At 38.6% G+C, this 26,114-nt stretch overlaps 1 protein-coding gene across 2 annotated transcripts in view; it reads right to left on the reverse strand.

Moving 5' to 3' along the window:
- KCNIP4 (potassium voltage-gated channel interacting protein 4) overlaps nt 1-26,114 on the reverse strand; it is a 395,018-nt gene that overhangs the window by 250,601 nt on the left and 118,303 nt on the right. The window contains exon 1 of one of the 2 annotated variants that reach the window (XM_068403235.1): nt 9,135-9,234. The exons of the other annotated variant lie outside the window; for it this stretch is intronic. Within the exon in view, the coding sequence (XP_068259336.1) occupies nt 9,135-9,234 (100 nt within the window). Of the gene's footprint in view, nt 1-9,134; nt 9,235-26,114 lie in introns of those variants that run through there. 2 annotated transcript variants of the gene reach the window in all.

The following is a 26,114-nucleotide window of genomic DNA, read 5'->3' on the forward strand; positions in this document are numbered from 1 at the left end:
AATCATTGTGGCCTGCTTTGGACAATCCAAATTTCATCTGTCTGTTTGAAGATGAATAAATTTTGGACTATTGATACAAAAAAGAATGTGCATGGAGAAGCATATATATTAATGCTTCTGTAGTGTTATCAGAAAATGACAGTAAGGGCTATCAGAAATAAAGATTCTACAATAAGGAATTACTTCTAGAGATATCACTGTGGAAAATGACTGCAGAAATCAAAACCAGATATATTGTATCAGATGAAATCACTTGCCTCATTAGATCTAGGCAGCATTCAGTCTGTGTGGACTGAATTTTCTCCCAGCTGCTGAACAATTCATCAATAGCTACCAGAGAATAGGTCAGATTACTAAAGGAAGAACTGTCCTATTAAAAAAAAAATAGCTAAACCAGAAAATCTTCATTATAATCTTAAGAAGATATACAATAATTTGTAATTTTATATGAAGAAATTTGGGCAGAGAATTCAGGAAGGTGCCACAGGACAATGTGAAAATACAAACTATAATGCCAGTACACTTTCAGTGACGCTGCTTAGTCTTTTACCTTTGATATAAGAACACATAGGACTAAAACGATTTAGCAAATTTAACCGACCTAATCAGGCAACTGAAAAAAAACCAGGAAAATTCAACTAACCTTTCTTATTCCATGAGCAAGAGCACGAGAAAGCAAAACAACTGGAAATAAGCTATTTTTAATGTGATTATTGTGATGTTGATCCACATGGATCTACCTGAATCAGACCATGGAGTCTCACAGTGGAGTGCAGAAGATAGTATATTGGTCAGAGATTAGTCAAAGCAACTAGCAAACTGAGTTAATCATAATGCAAAGCTCATAATCATGACAATGCAAGGACCTACCAAAACCTAGTAAGGGCTTCCACAGGGATCCTATCAAACTACAGAATACAATTATATATGTACTCTGTGATGTTAGGGAGACATCAGCTTGAAACCACCTGAAATAAAACTCTAAAATTTGGAGATACTATTTTCTAATAAAAGAGAAATTGAGCTAAATATTATATAAGTTATATTTAAAATATTTTTAAACTAGAAAGACATGAGGTCAAAACTGGACTGGAAGATTTCCTGGTTTCACTGGGATAGAATCATAGAATTAATTTTCTGTTAGTTTGTTTTAGTTCATGGCCATGGTATGCAGGTTTCCATGGTGATCAAGGCTGTTAGCAGTTTGGAGTTAGCCAGGTGCTTAAGCTAGGAGGGAAGGAAAGCCAGGGCAGCTGGCCCAGGCTGGCCCACAGGTGTATCCATACCATAAATGTCACACTCGCTATAAGCTGGAAAGTCTGCTGGGACTAGTTCTCTCTTCTTCTCTCTCTTGTTCTCTTTTCTCTCTCCTCAATGGTTGCTATCCCTGGAGGGTCTTGCCACAACTATGTGGGCTGAGTATAACTTCGTGTATTTTGTATTAGCAGTAGTATTGATATTGGTTTTGTTATTTTATTAAATCTGGTTTTGTTATTTTATTAAATCTGTTTCAGTTTCATCTCACGAGTCTCCCTCCTTTTCCCAATCCCCTTTCTCAGCTGGGGAGGGGTCACTGGGTGATAGAACAACTGGTTATTGTTTAGCCCTGGATGTAGGATAAAAGGAGACAGAAGTTAACGTTAGGGCCAACGCTGAGCATCTCTTTGCATCGTATGTGAGCAAACTGAATGCAGTCTGAAGTTAAAATGTGTGTATCTAGTATACCTAAATCTATATACCCTTGGTGTCTCAAAAACCCTGACTTTCTGAAGCTGAGGAATATTTTGAGGGAAGGTGACTGATGGGAAAATAAGACAGAAAAATATAATAAAAATCAGGAATTCTGTAGGAAGATGCATTAGATGGTCAAAAATGTTGCAATTCTGCAATAAAGAGAGAAGCTTTGGTTAAAAACTCACTTTCTTTCTGTGGTATAGTAACTACATTAGTTATTATAGTAATAGTGAACATATGGAAAAAAGGGAAATGACAATCTGAATGAATTATGATGTATAGAAAACTAAAGGCAAAGGAGAAAATACATTATTGGAAGGCCCAAAGAGCTGGGGATAAACTTTTAGAGTGTATATTTGGGTTCGTTATTTCTAAAATGCATTACGAACAAAGGGAAGCGATTAACAAGGACAGCATCATAGAGGTGATACAGCAAGTGCAGCTGATCTTCCTGATGTCTGAGATATAAAATGACTGACACAGAGCTAATGGCTATAAAACATATACTGCTTACTTAAACAGGAGGGTAAGTCTGGGAGTGATGCAGAGAAACAAACATAACTCACTAGGTGAAGATAAGGGGAAAAAACTGGAATCAAACACTGTTTTTTAACAATAGCAAAAAGAAAGATATTGTGAAATGATTACTCCTTCTTCCCTTGTCATCTTCAGAAACTGTCAAGGTTTTGGATTGACTCCACCTAATTTTAGAAAGCCTCTAACTCTCACAATTTGAGAATATCACTGACCTTAACGGATATATCCCAAATAAAAAAGATCACTTGTGTTAACTTAGTCTGTCCTTTCATCAAATGCATTTCATGGTTTAGTCAAAACATGATATGGGGTTCATCAAAAAAGCCAATGGATGAAAGTTGCTGGCATACAGGAATTTAAAGCACATGATCTGACAATTTATTTTTCCTTCATGTATCAACTTGTGAAATTTACTACTCTCTGGCTTCATTTTCCTGATATATTTGCATACATCAGGAAATAATTCTATTTACTGTTGTAAAGCATTTTGAATTCTACAGAAGAAAAAAAAAATTGCAGAAAGTATTATTAGCACTAATATATTTCTAAACAGAATGGGTGCACCTTATTTCACTGCTCAGTTGTTTTCTTCTGCCTACCAAGTTCAGTATGCCATTTTCCCCCTAATAATTGAAAAAACTGTGTTCTTAGAAAATGTTTACTCTTCTACTCAGTAGACCATGAAACTAATTAGCTCTAAATATCTTGCTTTAAAAAATCCATAACATCAATTTAAGTTTTATTATTATTTGATAATTGAAAAAGACATAGTTTTATTTTTTGCTATTTCAGCCTTAAGCACTGAAAAGTAATAACTGTTCTCAAAACTTGATAGAGATTGTGCATATTTTCATTTGTACCACCCACATTTACTGATAGCTAAGATAGTGAAAAAGTGAAAAAAGAGAGTCAATAGATGTAACTAGAGGGTATTTATAGATTTTCATTAAAAGTGAATTCAGCCTTGTAGAGAATATGTAAAAGTAAAGGCATTTACAGTGACAGGTAAACACTGTGAGGTATATAATTTTCCTTTGCTTATGGTGGCTCTTTAACAGTAGGAATGTAGCATTTACTTTTTCAACGCAAATAAATAAAACAGATACTTTGAAAATAGAAATTCTATATTGAGTAGCCAGTAGGAAGTAGGGGAAGTAAATACCAGAAGTTGTCTCCTTGGGGGAGATAAAACAGACCAGAATCCCATCTCTTTCTCATACCCAGGTTATTCTTATAAAATTCTCTAGGTTATCACCTAAAATTACAAAACAGTAAAACTGAGTGATAAGGTTCTAGTATTCTTCCATTTCATATTAGATGAGACAATTTCCATTTATTCAAAGTCCCATTCTATGTGAGATAACTCATAACCAAACTGCATTGTTTTCGTGAGCTGCATCACAACTATCCACCACAGAGTAAAGTTGAGAGTTCTCTGATCAACTCCCTGCTTACCTGGGTCTAATATTTTTGTTCTTTTTTTTAAAAAAGGTTAGTTATAAACTAGTAAGTTTTCAAAAGCTACTGTATTGGTAACTCAGAGTGTAATGCTCCTTATCCATCTATTGCTTTGACATCTCTTCTTCATTTGCTGTTACAGTATTTACCTACTTTTGATTTCTGTGGATGTAAAGCATTAGACAAGTGCTTTATCAGCAAGAGTGACAATTTGTCTTGAGAAAAGAAGCTCTCCAGGAGACACTGACCTGGGAACCCTAGAAGGCTTTTCAGCAGCAATGGACCAACCTTCAGAAGATGATTCAGATATGTCAGACTGCTTAAAGCAGGTTACTAAGGGCTAATGGCACCTATTACAACAAATTTCCTTGGCTAGTAAGCTTTTCTTACCTGTCTCTGTTTTTTAAAACTGTATCCAGAACTTGAGGCTTCTAGTAGGAAAAAAAGAGAAGAGGAAGAGCTTTCCTCTTATTCATTCTGCCCAGTAGTGGCCTGCTGTCCAGTCATGCAGCATGCACAACCTGGTCAGGTGCTCACACATGCATAGCTCCAAATCAACTACAATACATGCCACTGTCTACAAATGTCTTGCTAGTGCTGTTTGAACAGAAATATTTAATCAAGGAAAACTTCACTGGAGTTCTGTGTTAAAGATTTCTATCTACTGCTCACTCGCCCGTGTCCGAGTAGTTGTTTCAACAGCTGTTTTAATTCAATTTATCTTGTTATATATGAAGACTTAATTGAACAAATTACTTCTAAGGAATGCCTGAAATTGCTATTATTAAAATTTCTATCATCTCTTTTTCTTTTGCACACTGTCAGCTCAAGCTAATAATTTCACATATTGGTCCACGATTGCTTTCATACTTCATAATTCTGCGCATAACTCTCTTTGACACCAAGACCGATATTAAGAAAATTACAGAAAAGCCCCTATGTTTATTACAAGCTATTTCTAGTATGAAGTGCTAGTGACTGTGAATCCTCTGAAATGAATACTCCTCCATTTCCACCCACAAACAACACTGTGAAGAGGGACATCACTGCGGAAATGTTGAAATTGCCAGCAGATCATAGCCTGGGTGACAAATCAGCTTCAGTGTCTGCTGATTTCAGAGCAACCACAAGTAACTTCAGTCTCATTTCCAGTCACATCCAGTCCTTGTCAAAAACAGTTGTAAATATCACAAGCAACTCCCTATGTGTCCGTGGTTTTGCTCCGTTTAATGAGAAGTTGTCAATAGCCAGGATTATTAAAATGGGATTAGAAACTGCTTTGACATTTTAGAGGAATCAAATGTTTCAGTAATTTAACTCAATTATTACAATTTTAGCTGTAAAGTTCTACTACTGCCACTCTCAGGGCTCCTAAGCAAGGAGATTAGATAGATATCAATATATAGAAACATGGAATCCACATTTCACAGTAACATATATGATTAATACCACGCCTTTTTTTTTCCTGTTAGAGGTACTAACTGCTATAAGAGTATTTCCTAACAAACACGATATTCTTATGTAAATATTTTTGGTCACTCATATCCTTCACATATCTTCTCTGAACCTTATCCCTAGTGGTGTAGATTTCAATGCTTACACTGATGAAGAGGAGTTTATTTTGCTATTTATTTAATTAGTAAGTGATTTAGCTTTTGAAAATCAATCCAGGTTTCCCAAGAAACATTAGGACAAAACCATTTTAACTTAGGAAAGGGCTGATCTCATGATTCTCCAACCACTCTGCCTCCAACAATTTACCCAGAAAAACTGACATACAAGGAAGATATTCACATACAAAACCTCTTCCATATCTTTATCAAGTTCATATAATCCTTATCTTCATATGATCAAAATCTTTTCAGAAAAGTACTAAAAGTATACTGAAATCATATAACTGATATCCTGAATATTGCATAATCTTAAGATGCTATCATACTGTATATTTGACTTGCTCAGTTCTTGTATCTCATTTTAATTGTGAATTACTTTTGGAAAAACTTGCCATACAAGAAATATGATTAATTTAAAATTTATATCTATGTGTGAACAAACTTTCCTCATTAGGAATCAATACATTACTCCTTATACCTAATACATTACTGTTTTATAAAATCAGTAAAGTTTATTAAGGAGGACATAACCTAATTCATAGAGTTAAATATTTAACATAGAGACAAAGTCTGTGCAATCCACAACCCATGAGAGTGAATAAATCTGTGCTGCCACTTATCACTTTAGGAGCTGTCATACATCATTAAAAACATCTATTTGAAAATACTCTTATAACAACAGTAAAACCACTCAGAAGTTAAAGTCAACTAGGCAAAACCACACAAAGCATACTGCTACCTAAGTGAGCGCAATACATCATAAAATAATACTTAACCTAGAGATAAAGTCTCTGCAACCCACAAGCTACAAAAGTGTATAAATCTGTTCTGCTACTTATCACTTTAAGAGCTGTCATACAATATTAAAAGCATCTATTTGAAAATACTTCTCCAACAGCAACAGAATCACTCAGCAATTCAAGACAACTGGGCAAAACCACAGAAAGCATACTGTTATCTAAGAGAGTGCAGTACATCAGAAAATAAGTTTAAGCAAGTATACACAATTTTTATTCTGAAAATATTTTATTATTTTCATAAATAATGAAAATAATTGCATCCTATCATTATACACATAATTTGCTTTGAAGAGTCTGAAGAAAGCAGAATATTTCTTACACTTATGATAGTTATTATGACACTGAAAAGAGGAAAATGAGATTTTGCTATTGATTTGCATTAATTGCCACTGATTCTTCCAAATTAATGTGGAAGTGGTTCACAAAGATCAGAATCATGATAAACCAACATAGGATGGAAGATAAGTTAGCTTCTAGCTTTTGTCAGCATGATAAGGATTAATTCTGAAATCTAGATTTCTACCAAAGCTTCAGCATGATTTAGTGAGTTCAGCTTTAGCATCCTGTGTTGGGTGCACTGTGTAACAGATTATTACTGAGTCTATGGATGATGTCCAGATAGACGTAGGATGTGTTTCATACACCACGAACTATTCATTTGTATGAAACATGCAAAAAGTTTTCATTGGGACATACTAACCTTTGAGGAAAAAAAAAAAAAAAAAAAAAAAGGGATATAACCTACCCAAAACAGACAAATCCAAATGTCCTTATAACAAACAACATTTTCAGAAAACTGCGATCAACTTCCCCACTGATTTCTGGAAAAGCACATGGATAGTCCAAGTATACTTGTAAAGTTATTTTTTTCTTAACATTCTACTTAAAAACATCTCTAATATTTGTACAATTTTATGATGCATGTACTTTTCATTCATGGGTGGAAATGAATAGTCTTGATACCTAAAATTATAACAATTTTTTCCACTCCCTAGTAAAAGTGTATAAATATTCTTTTTTTCTATTGCAATCAATTCAGATCTTTAATTCTCAAGTTTAAGAAAAAAATGGGGAATAAACCTGCCCTGTTGCTGAACTACGAGAAAAAAAATTCATAAATCTGTGCAATTTAGCTAAGCCCTATTTTCATACACCATTGTTTATATCTATTACTTGTTTCCCATGTAACGTGCCTTTTAATCTCATTCACAGCAGTTGAACACCACAGAGGAATGGGGCATATATGTCTTCCTGTGGTTCCATCTAGCTGGCATGCTGGAAACCTGTCCTGCCCTAGGTAAGAAGAAACTTTAAGACTCCACGAACACACAGACTACCAGTTTTGTGGCCATTGAGGCAGACAAAACAGGTAACTGCACGAGAAACTTATTTCTTACAGAAATCTTACAATCACTTACAGGAAGCTTCACTATATTTTTCATTTTCTTTCCATTATCACCTTCCCCAGTCATTAAAAAAAGTACAGACAACAATCAAGTGCTGAATTTTGCCAGGGAACCCAACCAGATGTGACAATCAGACACGACAGAGCACACAGAAACCTGACGACCAACCTAAAAAGGAAATGCTGCCTTTTTTTCTGAATCTCTGCAGCCTCTAATGCTGGAGATAACTTTTACCGTAACATTTCTCAAGTTGATTGACATTTCTATTTACAATTGAACACATAACAAAAGAAAAGAGGAAGTTCACACATTTGAAGGGAATCTCTCTGTTGTCATTTAAACTCAATATAATGCACTCTAATGGATACATAAAATTCTTTATAAAAATGCACTTGATAACACATTTTTGTGAGTCCCTGAAGGGTTTTCAGGTCCTGTAATCAATACTAGCAAGTCCACACAAGACAGCAACACAGAGAGAGAAACAGTTGAGTGAACTTCCTTATTTAAAATCACTTGAAGACGCATTTCTTGAAAGGGTTACATAAACAGGATTACTTTAGACCTTTCCATAGGAGCAAATTTTGGTTATATTCTCACTCGTTAACACATGAAACCACAATCTCTCAGTCAACAAAGTTCCCTTTTTCATAGGCATAAGTATACACACTGTACTCAAATGCTAGCTTACAGGAAGATCTGAGAATACAATATTTCTTCAATATTTGAGAAACCGACGGTTTCAGCCTGGAACCTAACAAAACCCTGGGACGCAATGAATATCATTACATTATCAACCATGCTGCAATCAGTGTTTTTTTAGACTAACTCCTCATATGGTAAGAATAACAGCGCTTTCAGAAAAAAGGTAAAAATAATCAATATTCCATCAGCTTTCACAAATAAAAAGCACATTTAAAATAAAGTAAGCTGCTTATTTTTCATTTTTACTGCTTTATACACAAACGATATTGCTAAGAAGAAAGGAGGTGATCTAAGATAAACAAAGCATCAAGCAATAAAACTTGCACTTGATTGCCCTAAGTGAATGTTAAAGTTGCTTATTTTGAATCTGAGTATTGTAGTTCTACTTCCTCAAGCATATTTAAAAGTGTAAACAGTAAATTAAATATTCAACAGGTTTTTAAATACTATAAAATATATCTCTTGGTATTATAACAATCCCAGTACAGATGATGTTAACATGAATACATTACAAAACAATTTTGAATAGATTACAAGACAATTTTAAGGCAATATGACTGTATTTGCATGTTAACATGAAATCGGTGTTGACCCCTACTACTTTAAATTTACAGATTTAAAACAGGAATAGGAGAGATTTTAAGACATTTATCTCTGTTTAATATCTAAGTTTATACTTGCAGTATTCAGGATACCAGTTTATTCTTCCTGCGAAAGAAAATCACTGCAACTTTAATAACAACACACAGCCACTGATGTGCACGTTGCTCTCGAGGTGACTCAGGGAGTGTCTTACATCCAGTTTACAGGTGCCCCTTATCTCGCCACAAGAGAATAACCAGAACAGAGAAATGACAAGCCACTGAAAAGCGCTCCCTTACCTTCTAAACCTGCTTCAATGAGCCCAAACTGTTCCAACACTTTCACAAAAAGCACAATCACGATCAAAACTGCTATCATTTCAAGCCCTTCCAAGTTCATGATGAGTTAGGTCATGGTCTGACCACCGCCACCGAGAAAAGTGCTCTTCTGCCTGGCTTTCTTTGCAAAGCCATTAAACTAGGCGCAGAAGGCTCCTGCGAGGGAAGGGGGCGAGCGGGAGGGGAGCGGCAGGGAGCGCATCCTCTCTGCCCGAGCAGAGGCAGGCGGATCAGCTCCGGCCCGCCGGGGTGACCCGGCTCCGCCAGCAGCCGTGCGGGAACCGAGGGGCCGGCCGCCCCAGGAAACCCCCAAGGACACCCGGGAGAAACGCGGCGCCGGGAGCGGCGGCGGCGCTGGGCAGGAGCCGCGGCCGCTCCCCGAGCAGGAGCCGCGGCCGCTCCCCGGGCCGCGCCGCGCCGCGGGGGCAGCGTCGGTGGGAGAGCGCGTTGCCCGGGAAACGGGGGCCGGGGGCGCGCTGTGCGCCGGGGGACTGCCCGGGCCTGGCAGCGGCGGGGAGGATGCTGCGAGCGGCCGGCGGAGGGTTCGGGGTGAAATCGGTGCCGTTCGGCAGGGTGCGAGAGTCACCCCACACCTCCTCGAGTTGTGGCTTTCTCTAACGGTGCCGGCGGCAAGGGTTGGACAGGGTGTGACTTGCCAACTTCTCCGTCAGTTTCTCCGGGTAAAAAAGCTCCCTCGGTGCTATGAGATGCAGACAGTCACATGTGGCAAGTAATACACAGCGTTCTATACATAGCAGTGCATTAAGAATCAGGTTTTTTTGTAATAAAGAAAAATAAAACAAATATGCTGGCTCAGATTCTCTAAGGCTTGTTAAGTATGTGGGCTTATTTGGAAAACAAAAATTGAAAAGAACAGATTGTGAAGAAGGAAAAGTAAGCTCATTATTTTTGATGGTTTCTCACTTCACTAATATTTGCTAAACAAAGTATTTTCCATGGAAAATACTAGCAGTGAAAGACATGAATACTAACCACAGGACTGAACTGGTATCTTACGCCAGTAACAGCCACTGGCCTATCTACAACAGGTTGCAACACTGGCATTGTCACGTGCAGCGCACAATGCTATTCATGGTTAAGGATTTGCTCTTTAAATCCCTTAATAATTTAGCATCTAAGAAGGAATTTACATTAGAAGAAAAGTGCCTCTATTGCAGCAAAAATGAGCAGGGGAACAATTGCAACAAATGTAATCCTGTCTGGTAGAGTCCTGTCCCCCACACCCTTGGAATCAATTACCGCCAAGGGCTCAGTTTTCTTCTTTCCTTGGATAAGATTCAAAAAAAATCGTTGTGTCATGTGAGAACTGGCAGCAACTTATAAGTCCCCCAGGTATACTTGCATTATGATGGGTGTTATTACTGAAAACAGTGGAATGAAGTAGGAGTAAGGAGCCTAACATATAATATAGGTACCTTTTTTCCTACAGTCCATAGATTAATCCATACAGCATAATGTTCACATGTCACTGTTCTGTGCTTTTTGGTCAGGATTGGGCTCCCTGAAGCTGCTTAGACTTAGAAAACCTAAGGTGTGTATATAGTGTATTCATTTCATTTCTGCAGGCCGCTTTTCCTTGGGTATCTTTGCCTTTATTTGCTCCAAACTTTCTCCTTACATTCTTCTTTCTCTCACTTAATCTTTGTTCCAAACAAGGCTAAACAAGGCTAAATATCTTTCCCCTCTAAGCCATCTTATCAATGGCTTTAAGGACAGCAGGTCCAGCTCTCCTTCAATGTGGGACTAAAATGGGCTAATTTAACATCACACCCTAATTTATCATCATCAGCAACATAACGTCTGCTATCTGTATGCCTTTACCCAAAAGGCTGATACAAGTTGTGTTTGGGTAAATGCAACATTGCCACCTGCACTAACATATTAATTTTCATTAATAGCTTTCATTAGTATTAGTCTGCTGAAAAGGTTAAAATGAAAATACTTTTTTAAAAGAACCAATATTTACTACTTTTGTGACAGTCACACTTACTCAGAGCTGAGAGCAGAAAACTGGAAAGCAGAGCCTGCAGTGGTGGTTCTGCAAAGGAGGTGGCTGCCATTGCCTCGTGGACCCCATGGCTGGCAGTGACTAGACAAATACGCAAATGGAGATCTGCTCTCTGGGATCTGCCTCCTCAAGTACGGGCAAAGTAAACAGTTTTCCCCAGAGGTGTAGGTCTACTGCACCTATGGCTCATTCTGACTCTTCTTCCAAGGCACAGCAGAGAAGTACAGAAGAAAGGAAGGAATTAGTATTACTCCAGTTTTACAGATGGATGCAAAAGCACAGTAAGAATAATAATCTCAAGGGAAGGCTAGGACCTTGCAAGAAAGCTGTGACTAAACTCAGGTTTCTCAAGTGCTGTGAACCAGCCATGAGAATCTCCTTTTTTTTCCTCCTTTTGATAGACATACAGGTAATCTAATATGCAGTTAAATATATCTTCCCTCATTAGGTCATTGCTTTTTTAGCAAAACTTTATAAAACCTTACAAAAGATGCTTCTCTTGCAGGAACACAAAATAGCACAAAGCTACCTCTGATCCTCGCGTTCCTACTTGCTTAAAAATGGATTTGCTCTGTTGACAGGTAGAGTTACAAACTGCATAACATAATTATTTCTCTCTCCAAGTACCTTGCCAAAACCAGTGAAGTGGCCTGTTGGTTTCTTCTTTGCCTTCCATTAAAAAAAAGAAAGTGATCTTCATTTACCCATATAGTTTTATCAAAACATGACAGGAAGAATGTAGCTAACATACTTGCAAATACCGAAACCCAATTTTCTCTCTTGTCTAACTACTCAATATTGTGGAATTAAACTTGGAAAAGGTCTACAAGTAAGGATGTAGCAAATAGGAATGGGAGAAAAGATAATGCAGAAATTACCATGCCATATAGGTGTTTTATACACAAGAGCATGTAGCTGTGTTTTTCTTATGTATAACTGCAGATAAAAGGTTTCAGCATAGAAAGTGTTATAGATGCTGTCTCTTTCATCAAAGCATTTTGCGGGTTCTTAGTTTTTATCATGAGAGTAAATATATTAAACTGTTGTCACTGGCTATATTTTGAGCTAGGGACATATCTAAATAGTCACTTCTCATCCTGTGATGGAGCTCTAAACCACAATACGATGACTCTATTTACATTACTATGACTAAGATCCTTGATACCGTTAATCTTACTGCTGTTGCTTAATGTTATATATCATGAAACGTTAATGTTAAAAAAAGACTCAATCAATTTAGACTGAGAAGTGATGAGCCGGTCTACAGATGGAGTCCCAGCAATGGTTATACTTCTTCCTTACATTTCCTTTTCTTATATGCTCATATTCATCTGGATGCCGTTAAGCCACTCCCAGGTTTTCATCCTGGCTTCCATGAGGATGATTACTATCCTCTGATATTCCTTGCCACCTGTTGAAATAGTTTATGGGAGCCTGGCCTGCACAAATGAAAATCAGTTGAATTTCTTTAAAAAGTTCAGATTTGTGATCTGAGCTAACCCTAATGACTTTGCATAAAGCAAACTGGCATGCAGACATGCACTGCTGCACTAACAGATTTTGGGGAAGGCTATCATTGGCAGGGGGGTAGTTAATGGTGGAACTAACTGGCAGAGCTGGGTGCAAACAGGACATCTATGCACAGCAAGAGAAAGCTGAAATGGAATAGCACCAGTGGGAGTCCCATGTCATACATAAAGTCCAAGAACAGAACCTCTAATAGAAGCTACAATTTATTGATTTTGACTGAGAACAACCTAAATAATATTTTTAAGCATGCATATGATGAGGATAAAAATCATGGTGCAAAGCTAGAGCAACCTACGGATTGCTTTAGAAGTTATGTCCCTGCAACTTATTACAAAGATAAAAAATATTTTTTTCCTATCTTTAATAGGAACAGCTTGAATAAATATTTCAACATCCAATAAAAACATTAAAATATTTATTCTTTATAGCTATTTAAAAGAAATGTATACTTTTTAATCTTAAAAGGGGGTAAAACACTCCTTCTTTCTAAAGGAGAAAATGGGTCAGAAAATCTTCATGTGTCATACGTGCAAATATTTTATTATCTCAGCAGCCAACTGTTACTACACTTTAGTCTCCCTTTTTCTCTCTCTTAAACTTACTACTAGCATAAGAAATTAAGAGAATAAAATAAAACAAATGTAAATTTAAAAAAAACCCATAAAACCTGGTAAATCTTCTAGCTCATCAAATCACTGAGCAAAATCAGCAAAAAGACACAGAATTTTCTCTTTCAGTTTTAATTTAACTCTCTTTCTTAGTAAATGTTTAATTAATCCAAAGAAAAGATGCAAAATGTTATGATGCATTCAGCCATTATGAATGTTAGATCTTATAATGGCCCACACCTTGCAACTTTCCTCTAGGCCTTGAGCCAACGTGGCTTGCTTTCCATAGGGTCCTTCTCAGATTAAGCACTGGTAAAAAAAAAAAAAAAAAGAGTACAGCAATCTGACATCACAGTGCCTTATTTCTACCTTTTCACAGCTTTTATCTGAGTTTACATCCCGAAATGTGTCCAGTGTTTTTTAAGTTTTTTTCATGAAGCCAAAGTTCTGGCTCTTCACACTTGGCGCATACTTAGATGGCAACGCATAAATGCGGTGCTTTTGCAGAACTGATTAAAATAGAAAAAGTTATGTACTACAATATTCATAAGCAGGCTTTTCAAAGACTCTGACATAAAACATCCTCGCCAGCCAACTGAGACGTAGTCCCAGCTGAAAAGTATACCTGAAGATCTGGATAATATAACCGCTCTTCAGAAGTTTTGGGTTGCTATAAACATCAGAAGGAGCACAAAACCTGTCAATATGTCAGTTATTCTAAATAGTCTTCCGAATATTATGTGGGTATTCTGGACCCCTTAAAATGGAATTATATTTCAAGTTTATCCCTTTCCATACAGTGAAATTATGGCTCCCTGAATCTGGTAGTGCGTATTTCTGGAAACTGATGCAGATATCATACTAACTGTGACCATGAACTATATGTCATTAGAAGACAGAAATTTTCTCATCACACGGATAAACACCATTCTGATAACTCCATCTTTACTGGAGGTCCTTAAACCTCATTAAAAAGAAAAAAATCTTCAAAAATTTCAATGTCTTAAAAATATCAGACAACTATGTTTTAAACTCTCTGTGGAAACCGAAGCTGAAAAATACCTGGCTGTTGTAAGTCCACAGATGAAGCTCAACTGTTCTCATGATTTGTTTGTGCTACCTATTTATTAGAAAGGATTTTTCTCCTAAGAAACTTAGTGATTTTTCAAGTGTTTGCACTTGATGGAACATATCGATCATTTTCCAAACTACAGAGAAAGTCCTGTAACATAGAATTACAAGAGAGTTATTAACTGTCATTTGTAAAACTCCTGTGCATCTTCAGCAATGAAGAACTAATGCAAGAAGCTTAATTTAAAATTTTGAGATAGTCACAGCATGTCAAGGGATGGTGTTTTATGATATTTGATTTAATTTTCTCTGAATGACACATGGCCTCAAACGCCTCACACAGCTGTGCGATGCCACAGGTGGCAGTGTGCGTCCAGCAGCTTATTTCACCATACGTCATCAGGCCTGCTAGTACAACATGACCCACACCTCCATTACATTCAGTATTAAGAGACTCTGTTATTCTGCCAAGGTGTAAGCGTGTGAGCTAATGCTCATGACACAAATAGTTTCACTGAAACTTTCCTAGCCATGTCAGTCCAGCACCCCTTTAACCTGGGTATCACGTCTTACTTATTTCTCCCTTTATACTTTCAAATCTAGGGTATATCTAATGCCTTCAGTGCAACAGCTCTAAGATTCAGTGTTTTTTCCCTGTCAGACAACTAAACTTTGAATTCAGACTTTCATGATTTTGCTCCTCAACTACTGTGACCCTCTTTTCTGTCTTTGTCAAGTGCTGCCTTGCTCCTCTGTATCCACTCAGGATACTACTGTAAAGATCATCATTCTAGCTTAAGACTCCATCTGTCTCAGCCTTCCCTTTACATTTCTAATGGATCCACTTCATCATATACAAAATATTTGCCATCACCTTCAAGGCCAGCACTAACATACTACTGCCATACCTAGTCACTGTTGACTTTTAGAGAATACTGAGCTGTTAACACACACAAGCAATATTGTTATCCTTGCTTATTCATAACTTAGACTTTATTCATAAGAAATGTTGCTGGCTCCAATACAGCCTTTAATATTCTAAAATATTACTACATCTGTCCTCCCTGTGCTACAAAGTTTCTGTGATAACAGCATATGGATGGTGACATTTTTGAACCCATATCTATGGACAGAAGGTGAGAATTTTATGACACAATGTGGTAAAATTTTCATCCAGATAGCAAAGGAGAAGGCACATCATTAATAATTAGAAATCTCATTAATAATTAGAAATACATTCTGCTTTTTGCTAACTTTTTTGCTGCATATTAATGGAAAAACTGTCAAGCTTCCTGCAGACTTTAGCTGTGAACATTGTATTAAGTTATCATAAATATGATTAGAAAATTTATCTACAGCCTCAAAATAAGAGACTGACAGAAGAGTTCATCCACTTCAGCTGATGTAGCATGTGGATGTTCGCCAGACTTTTTCTCCTAATCCCTTGTTGGTTCATTAGTAGCTCACTGCAGACAACAAGAGACTCTTATGCCAATCAACACTAAAAAGTCACAGGAAAGCCTAGCTCATATGTCTCTGAAAAAAAGCTTGAGAGATTGGAGCAAGACAACATCTTTCATAGTTCTGCTTAAAAAAAAACCTAACAACCACAAAACAAAACAGAAACAAAAAGTTAGGGAATCATAGAATCATAGAATCATAGAATGGTTTGGATTGGAAGGGACCTTAAAGATCATCTAGTTCCAACCCCCTGCCATGGGCAGGGACACCTTTCCACTAGACCAGGTTGCTCAAAGTCCCATCCAATCTGGCCTTAAACACTGCCAGGGAGGGGCAGCCACAGCTTCTCTGGGCAGCCTGTTCCAGTGTCTCACCACCCTCACAGTAAAGAATTTCTTCCTAAGATCTAATCTAAATCTACCCTCTTTCAGTTTAAAACTGTTACCCCTTGTCCTATCACTACATGCCCTTGTGAAAAGCCCCTCTCCCGCTTTCCTGTAGGCCCCCTTCAGGTACTGGAAGGCTGCTATAAGGTCTCCCCAGAGCCTTCTCTTCTCCAGGAAACGTGAAGCCAACGTCTACTGAACTTTACAGTCTGACTTAAGCACTAGTGTGCTGTTAGGGTGTGTTTCTGCTCCAAAGGGTGAGCTTCTACTTTGTCCAGAAGCTTTTATTAAGACAAATGACAGAAGAAAAGAGTGACAAGTTCAATTTTTTTTTTTTATACAAAGCTAACCAACATATATAAAGGATATAAAGCAAGCTGAAAGATCTACTCCGTTTCCAGCTCTGTCCAAGTAACCTACTTGGAGCACTATTAAGGAGCCCAACAAGTTTCTTCCAAACAATTTGACAATGTCTCTTAATTTCTTTCCTGCAGAACTCTACCATGTATTAAACTGATACAAACAAATCCATGTGCCTAAGCAAAGCTCATTGTAGGTTCAAACATCAGTGTCTTACTTTTGCTAAGAGTTTTGCTTTGGTAGGAGGGTGGTGCTAAGCAATCTTATTACAGAAATTCATTGAAGGGTGCATTAGGGTGCCTGAAGAATCAAGGGGGATTGTACCATTTTCCTCATGGTGAAAAAAAATCTTACAAATAACTTATACCAATCATATATTCAATAGTAATGTTTATCTCATTACATTGACTATTGTTAATTGATGTTTGCTAATGATTGTTAATGTTTTTTTTAAACCAGCTGACAAGGACAGGTGGCCCTTTTATGTTAATAACTGTACAGAAACAAACACATGGATTAGCAGTCTCAGCAGACAGTCCCAACTAGTTCAGTTGCATGTATGGTCTTTACAGCATAGGTTTGAAGAACATTAGTGCAACAGTCCAGAGAGACATAAAGCACTGACATTTGCTATTTAAATGATCAGAAGATTTCTGTGCATTGAGCACCAAGACTTGGAGACTTTCAACATTGCTAAACTCAGCAGAGCTACTCTTAAATTAATAGGCGGGAAATTCTTCTTGTTATCTAAATTCTCTCCCTCTCTCCTATCTTTATGCAATATAAATACCTGTATTACGACTTCCTTCCTCTATTATGACACTGTTTGGTGTCTGGGGAATATTTTTCTTTATAAAGTAGTCATTTGCATACAAAAAATATGACTTCTTTTTAAACATATTAGTAATTCTATTGGTTCTTTAGTCCTCATCACTCTATGCTTTTTGAAAGCTGCTTTTATTTAAATTGAGATTTGCTGCACTGGAAAGATTAGGTCTTGACTTATACCTTCTCCATTTGGGTCTGTAAGGTGAACATGTTTCTGTGTGAGCTGGTAACCTTCCAAAATGGCATGGAAATTTCACAGAATCACAGAATGTTAGGGATTGGAAGGGGCCTCGAAAGATCATCTAGTCCAATCCCCCTGCCAGAGCAGGATTACCTAGACCATATCACACAGGAACGCGTCCAGGCGGGTTTTGAATGTCTCCAGAGAAGGAGACTCCACAACCTCTCTGGGCAGCCTGTTCCAGTGTTCGGTCACCCTCACCGTAAAGAAGTTTTTCCTCATATTTATGTGGAACCTCCTGTGTTCCAGCTTGCACCCATTGCCCCTTGTCCTGTCAAGGGATGTCACTGAGAAGAGCCTGGCTCCATCCTCATGACGCTTGCCCTTTACATATTTATAAACATTAATGAGGTCACCCCTCAGTCTCCTCTTCTCCAAGCTAAAGAGACCCAGCTCCCTCAGCCTCTCCTCATAAGGGAGATGTTCCACCCCCTTAATCATCTTCGTGGCTCTGCGCTGGACTCTCTCTAGCAGTTCCCTGTCCTTCTTGAACTGAGGGGCCCAGAACTGGACACAATATTCCAGATGCAGCCTCACCAAGGCAGAGTAGAGGGGGAGGAGAACCTCTCTCGACCTGCTAACCACACCCCTTCTAATACACCCTAGGATGCCATTGGCCTTCTTGGCCACAAGGGCACACTGCTCGCTCATGGTCATCCTGCTGTCCACTAGGACCCCCAGGTCGCTTTCCCCTACGCTGGTCTCCAACAGGTCTGTCCCCAACTTGTACTGGTACATGGGGTTGTTCTTGCCCAGATGCAGGACTCTACACTTGCCCTTGTTATATTTCATTAAATTTCTCCCCGCCCAACTCTCCAGCCTGTCCAGGTCTCTCTGAATGGCTGCACAGCCTTCCGGTGTGTCAGCCACTCCTCCCAGTTTTGTGTCATCAGCGAACTTGCTGACAGTGCACTCTATTCCCTCATCCAAGTCATTAATGAATACATTGAATAGAACTGGTCCCAGTACCGACCCTTGAGGGACTCCGCTAGACACAGACCTCCAACTGGACTCTGTCCCATTGACCACCACTCTCTGGCTTCTTTCCTTCAGCCAATTCACAGTCCACCTCACTACCCGATCATCCAGACCACACTTCCTCAGTTTAGCTGTGAGGATGCTGTGGGAGACCGTGTCAAACGCTTTACTGAAATCAAGATAGACCACATCCACAGCTTTACCATCATCTATCCACCGGGTTACGTCCTCATAAAAGGCTATCAAGTTGGTTAAGCATGACTCCCCCTTGGTGAAGCCATGTTGACTGCCCCTAATGATCCCCCTATCCTATTTCGGGAGATAAGACAGACCCAGTGGAGACACAGAGAACAAACAAGACACTGAAATTTGTTTACATATTAATCTTTAAATGTGGCAAAAGAGTGTTGCTCTTTCATTTTAATATCTTATAAGAATTTCTATGAGGCCAGATAATATTTGCTTTGCTTTTATATTCACTGGTAATATATGATGAAGTGAGCTCCAAATGTTCCAGGGAGTTCAGAAATGTAAACCAATATGAAATATGACATTTAACACAGCTCACTTGTTGAAACAAGCAAAAAACAAGTGGGATGCTGGACAAGCATTACTACAGTTAGGTATTTATTTCTTTTGTGGTTCCTATTGCTTTCTCTGAATAACTCATCAGTTTTTTCATTGATGGTCAATCCCTATATTATTTTCCACCACAAAGATGACACTAGGATCTGCGTAAATCCTTTACTTTATTGTGGATAAACTAGTCTGGTAGGCAACCATAGCTCTGTTTTGTGCAGTTTACATGAGAAAGTAGAGGTAAGGGGTAGATGACTGTGAGAATGTGTCTATTCCTCAGGAATAAAAAACAACAAAGAATGAAAACACTACATGAGAGTTACGGTAATTAAAAGGGAGACAGCAATAAAAGAGAGCAGGCATCCATAGATATGGTATGGTCATTTCAGGGCTCTGAATGGCCTAAGTCTGCCAGGTTTAAAGGATAGACTGTCATAAAACAAAGAAAGATCAAGCTTCTTCCATGAGACTTTTTGCTACCATTATTAGCACTGCTAGCATTACAGATACCGTTGAGTAAGAGAGCCCGTATTTTCTCCTCATCTGTTGAAAACATGAAAGGTCCCATGGGAGCAGAGGTCATTGCCAGTAGAGAGCTCTTCCACAGAAATGTAATGCAGCAGTACTGATGGCTGGAGCAGAGTCCACCACGTCTTTTCAGTCTTGCTGCATATGAGGAAGGCAGCCCGTAGGAAGATGGCAAGATGAGTTTGCTTCTGTTTCCTGATATCTGCCTTCTCCACAAAGTCGGCTCCACTGCTTCCTCAGTGAAAGGATCCTGCAGAGCTGAGCTATGGTACACGTCCATCCAAACCCTCCATAGGATCCCCACAGTATCCCATTACATGTCTTCCACCTCCCAGCAATAGAACGAGGCTCAGGATTTTTCCCATGGTTATATCTCTAGAAACCCTACAAACCTAAACTGGGACTTTTTGATGCCTGTTTTGCAATCTGCCTGCCATGGCCTGTGGGCTTGCCTATTTCCATGCTGGCAGAGTTTTGTGTGACTTTATTTTTGAAGCAGTATTTTCATCTCATTGTTTGCAGCACTTTTCAGTATAATTTTTCTTCATCTTCTCTTGCTGTTTTGTATCTTTGCACTATTCTCTGTTGTCATTGCCAATCACTAACAGCATGTGCCATTCTGTAGTTTCCTCTTTTGGACAAAGTTCTCATTGTTCTCCTTTGTCCCCAGCACTAACCACTTGAAATATGAACATCAAATTACAAGGAGGAAGTTTGCCTCTGCTTTTCCAGTTCCTATTCTGAACTGTTATTGCAGTAGAGACTACCTCGTAGTTGAGCCATAGATTACTGTATTTTGACAATTTAATTGTGTGTCAAGTAACAGCGATCTCAGACCAGTTCTTTATCAATGTGACACATTAACCATCTCTTCCTATCCAGTATCTCACTGTCAAAGTGAAACATCAATGTAATCTTTTCTACACTGCCAAGCAATGGATGGATTAGAAATACTGTACAGTAAGACAAAGCATCCTCTTTGAATTTATCAAAATACAGAAACATACATTCACTCCTCAGTGAATAACATATTACTATGAACTGCATGTGATGTTCTACCCATTCAATATTAGGATTCTATTCTACTGTCTATGCTCAACTATGGCTGTGTGTACCATCTTCAGTACATTACCAATGACACCCCAACAAATATCTTTGCTGTGGCTTTCCACCATGACCTTTTTCATAGTTTTGTCATGTCAATATAGGAAGTTTCTCCCTGTTTTCAAAAAAACATACATGCAGATATAGTATGATGGTTTTGACTACAGGAAGAACTGAACTTCCATCACATGTGTTTTCACAGATCCATTTACATTGTGTCCTTGCTAGGTGGTCTTACAACATGTTAGTTAAGTAAGACTAGAGTAAGCACAGGATAAAATGCTACAAAAGAAAGCCCAGGATGTAGCTTTTTGGCTTATTAATTGATTTAACCAAAGTGCTAGCCTCTGTAAAAATAATGGAATGCCTTGTTCTGATAAATGTAGGGAAAATACCGAAGACCTATTCGATGCAATACTCAGGAAGTACCCAGAATGCCTTTTAAAACTATGTTATAGACCCTATAACTGGTAACCTGTGAATCATAGGAAAAAAAGTCTACCGAGTCCACGAGTATGATGATACGCTCCTAAGCTAAATATTTACATGCTAGCTCTAACAATATTGTTTGTGATGTCAGAATAATGCTGATCCTTCTTTTCAATGAGATGTTAATTACTGTACTTAGCAGTTGCTTAGTAATAATGGCTTTGAAAAGTCAACAATATTAGGCATTTCACAGCTTCTCATTAAAAAAATAATCAAGTGTACAGTAAAAGAACCAAACATTTGGCATACTACAGCCTGGTAATTAACTACATACGAGAGCTTTTGAGCTATTCCTATAATCAAAGAAGTTCTGCACACAGGGAAGGTTAGCAGACTGGGTTTTTTTTTCCTTTCACATGACGACAATTTTCAATGATCCAGAATAAATTCAGAGACATTTTGAAAAACTGCACAATTTGCAGGGAGTCATTCCTCATTCTGATGACTTATATTGGTGAAACTTGTTCTGTGCATGAATCTTTGAAATCTGTCCTATTCCCAAATCATTACTTCATATTGTTGCAAAGGTAGTAGAAGTGTCAAGTTAAAAATTTAAGATAATAATTACCTGAAACAACGGCAAAATTTTAGTGTTAACCATCAGAGATGCACCTAGCTCTGCTGAGAGTTAAATACATATAGAACTTACACTTCAAGTTTCAAAAATAGGTTCACTGAAGTTGAATGAACCCTTAGAAAACACAGCCTATTCAAGACAACAATAACAAACCAAAAATATTCCTTTGGGAAAGCAGACTTAAAATATAGCTTGCAAAAAATAGTGCTGAGAGAATCATCAACTAAAAATATTTTTCAAAGAAGTCTGCAGACTCGGAACTATAAAGATGTAGAACCTAAAGGGCTCTCAGGAATCTACCTGCTCCAGACTCTTGCATTGTACTTTCCTGACAAACTTTAAAAAAAACCATAAAAAGAATTAGATCATAACCCCCCTCAGAACTCTGGTACTTTATGAATCTCTAGAAAAATTGACCCCTGACTCTAATCCTGTATTTCCCCCAATCTCTTTTGCTGCTATTTGAGCCCATTTATTCTTGTCTTATTCATACATCTCTGTAAATCTGTTCCTCAGAGAAACAGATCTGGTCTAAAAAATTTAAACTGAAGCTACTAGAATTCTTTGAAGCAGTCAATTAATTTTCATATGTCCTTTCATATACATCCTACTTATGATGCTCTGGTGCATTTTTTTTTAATCAGAAAAACGAATATCTAAAATGTTCCAGCTATTTTTAAAACCGTTTTTCAAAAAAGGGAAAAAAAAAAAGTTTTGGGAAATGCATTTTTCCTAACATACAAATGTAGACATTTCAGAATCATACAGAATAAATTCTAAATTATTCCACAGCTGTGGTAAACATAACTCTTATTAAAACTGACTGCTGACTACTTTGCTTTTACATTGTACTCTTTCCTCTGTTTTCCCTCGTTTTGGTTAAAAACTACCCTAGGCATTGACTGTATTGTTGTATACATTCAGAAAATCATCCCAGGTGTATCATAATCTAAATAATACATGTTAATAAAATGAAGCAAAGCATCTAAGCTTTCTGTTTAAGTGGAACATGACTGAACTGAAAACTCCGGTGGAGACATGCTTTCTATTTCGTTTGGAAACCACTGAATACCACTGTTTCCATAAGCTTATTTGGCCTCTCAAATTCAGATCAGCTGCAGCCAGAAAAATTATCTGAGGTATACAGCGCTTAATGGAGGTCAGCATGTATCCCTGACTCATATGAATACGTACTATGATCATGTTCACTGAAAAAAAAACAGCACATGGAGATTCATAGTCTGTTTGTCCATTGCACTGGAAAAGAAAGTCCTGCCAGAAATCTCGCAAATTACAGAGAATGTCTGTGCACAATGATTTTGCATTTTGAGCACCGCATTAGTTGAAAGACAAATGAAGTTTGGGGTAGTCACAGAGTGCCTAACTTGCTAAAGCAACTACATATCTTGTATACATTATTTATTCAAGAAAAGCCAGTGTCTGCTGTATGAAATAAATTTAGCATTGATATGCTAGTTTTGGCAGGAGAGACCACTTAATCTGTAATGTATGTTTAATCCAGGACCCATTTCAGGGAATTTTGACCAGAAATACATATTTCAGACCTCATGAACTCTTTTGGAGGAATTCAGTATCCCAGCAGAGCAACTGTTTTGCACTGAGGGAGCTGCTGCCAAATATTCAACATATAAATTATTCTAGTCTTGAATGTGTTGACCTCTCAGCAGAGATGAGCCCTAAATAACTGTCTCATTGCATGTTAACAGTTTATGTGGCTGGATTTCAATTCAATTTAATTTACTGAACACTAGTGAGCTTTATTACAATATTCAGGATAAATTCAATGAAAATCAAGCACAAATGAAGTATGGGTCATCCATGAGCAGAATTTAAAGAGATGCTGGAAAGCAGAATAGCATCTGTTACAGCACCCAAAAAGACGGATTTTCAGCGCATCTGTTTTCAGAAAATAAAATGGTTTGGCTGAGGTTGGACCATGTCTTGTTAGAGAAGAAGAAAGATGCCCAAAGAAATTGGGCTAAGAATTATTTGGACATACTTTTGCCTCTGCTTTAGTGTAGACCCAATCCCACTTTGAGTACAGAGAAAGAATAGCATGAGATTTCACAGAGATCAGGGGAATAATATGTGAGATAATGTCTCTCTTTCTTTTCCCAATTGAAGGAGCTCAGCTAAAACCAACCAACCAAACAAACAAAACCCCTATGAAATCTGTAAAAATCTGTGAGCAACAAGATCTACATAAACCAGTGGTCCCAAAGGATTTAATTTGCTATTGGTTTCTAATATACAATCCTTTCCAAAGGTACAAAATGGCTGCAAAATTTTACCAGTTTAAAATGATACATGACATTTATTTAGTACTGGAGTAGTAAATGGCATGCTGGCATACTCGTATTTAGTATTTAATACGAGCATGCCAGCATGAGAAAGAAGATGACTAGGGTCAGATGAAAACTGCAGAGACAGACTTCTCTGTATTTGAGGTTTATGCTTACAGTTTTAACATCATGATTTATGTTTGACTTTACTAACTGAAAATGAACAGGAAAAGACAGAATGAGGTATTCTGTACTTTTTCTCTCCAGCTGTGTTCTGGCCTTGCAGCATGTTGACTGTGCTTTTGGAGAGCATATCATCACAAGGAACTTTTCTCTGTGGAGCATTCTTGAATTGCTAGAGCCTGAAGAGGGGGGAGTGATTAGTCTTGTCACAACTATTACATATTCCTGTGCAACTAGTTATTAACTTACAGAAATTTGCCTGAAAAATTTGGTGGCCTTTTACGACAGGGTTACAGCACTGCTGGATAGGGGAAGAGCGACTGATGTCATCTACCCGGACTTGTGCAAAGCATTTGACACTGTCCCACACTACATCCTTGTCTCTAAATTGGAGAGACATGGACTTGACGGATGGACCACTCGGTGGATAAGGAATTGCCTGGATGGTCGCACTCAAAGAGTTACGGTCAACGGCTCAATGTCCAAGTGAACACCAGTGATGAGCAGCATTCCTCAGGGGTTGGTATTGGGACTGGTCCTGTTTAACATCTTTGTCAGCAACATGGACCGTGGGATTGAGTGCGCCCTCAGCAAGTTTGCCAACAACACCAAGCTGTGTGGTGTGGTTGACACGCTGGAGGGAAGGGATGCCATTCAGAGGGACCTTGACAGGCTTGAGAGCTGGGCCTGTGCAAACTGCATGAAGTTCAGCAAGGCCAAGTGCAAGGTCCTGCATGTGGGTTGGGGCAATCCCAAGCACAAATACAAGCTGGGTGGAGAATGGATTGAGAGCAGCCCTAAGGAGAAGGACTTGGGGGTGGTGGTTGATGAGAAGCTCAACATGAGCCAGCAATGTGCGCTTGCAGCCCAGGCGGCCAACTGTATCCTGGGCTGCAACAAAAGCAGCATGGCCAGCAGGTCGAGGGAGGTGATTCTGCCCCTCTACTCTGCTCTCATGAGACCCCACCTGAAGTACCGCATCCAGCTCTGGGGCCCCTGACGTAAGAAGGACATGGAGCTGTTGGAACGAGTCCAGAGGAGGGCCACGAAGATGATCAGAGGGCTGGAGCACCTCTCCTATGAAGACAGGCTGAGAGAGTTGGTGCTCTTCAAGCCTGGAGAAGAGGAGGCTCTGGGGAGACCTCATAGCAGCCTTCCAGTACCTCAAGGGGGCCTACAGGAAAGTGGAAGATGGACTTTTTACAAGGGCAAGTAGTGACAGGATGAGGGGGAACGGTTTTAAACTGAAAGAGGGTAGATTTAGATTAGATCTTAGGAAGAAATTCTTTACTGTGAGGGTGGTGAGACACTGGAATATGTTGCCCAGAGAAGTTGTGGATGCCCCCTCCCTGGCAGTGTTTAAAGCCAGGTTGGATGGGGCTTTGAGCAACCTGGTCCAGTGGATGGTGTCCATGCCCATGGCAGGGGGTTGAAGCTAAGCGATCTTTAAGGTCCCTTCCAACCCAAACCATTCTATGATTCTATGGTTCTCTGATATTGGCAGGTACTGTCCTCTCTGATTTGGAGATCCGGGCCGAGTTTTTGTAGGATGAGGGGAGGAAGAGCACCACTCCCAGCTGCTAGCATCTGCATGGGGCAGCACAAACCCTAATGGAAAGCATGCTTGCCATAACTCCTTTTTCTGCAGAAACAGGTAAGTAAGGAACATAGGCCTTTAGCCACTCT

The sequence above is a fragment of the Nyctibius grandis genome, chromosome 6 (genome assembly GCF_013368605.1).
Source record: "Nyctibius grandis isolate bNycGra1 chromosome 6, bNycGra1.pri, whole genome shotgun sequence".
NCBI classification, from domain to species: Eukaryota; Metazoa; Chordata; class Aves; order Nyctibiiformes; family Nyctibiidae; genus Nyctibius; species Nyctibius grandis.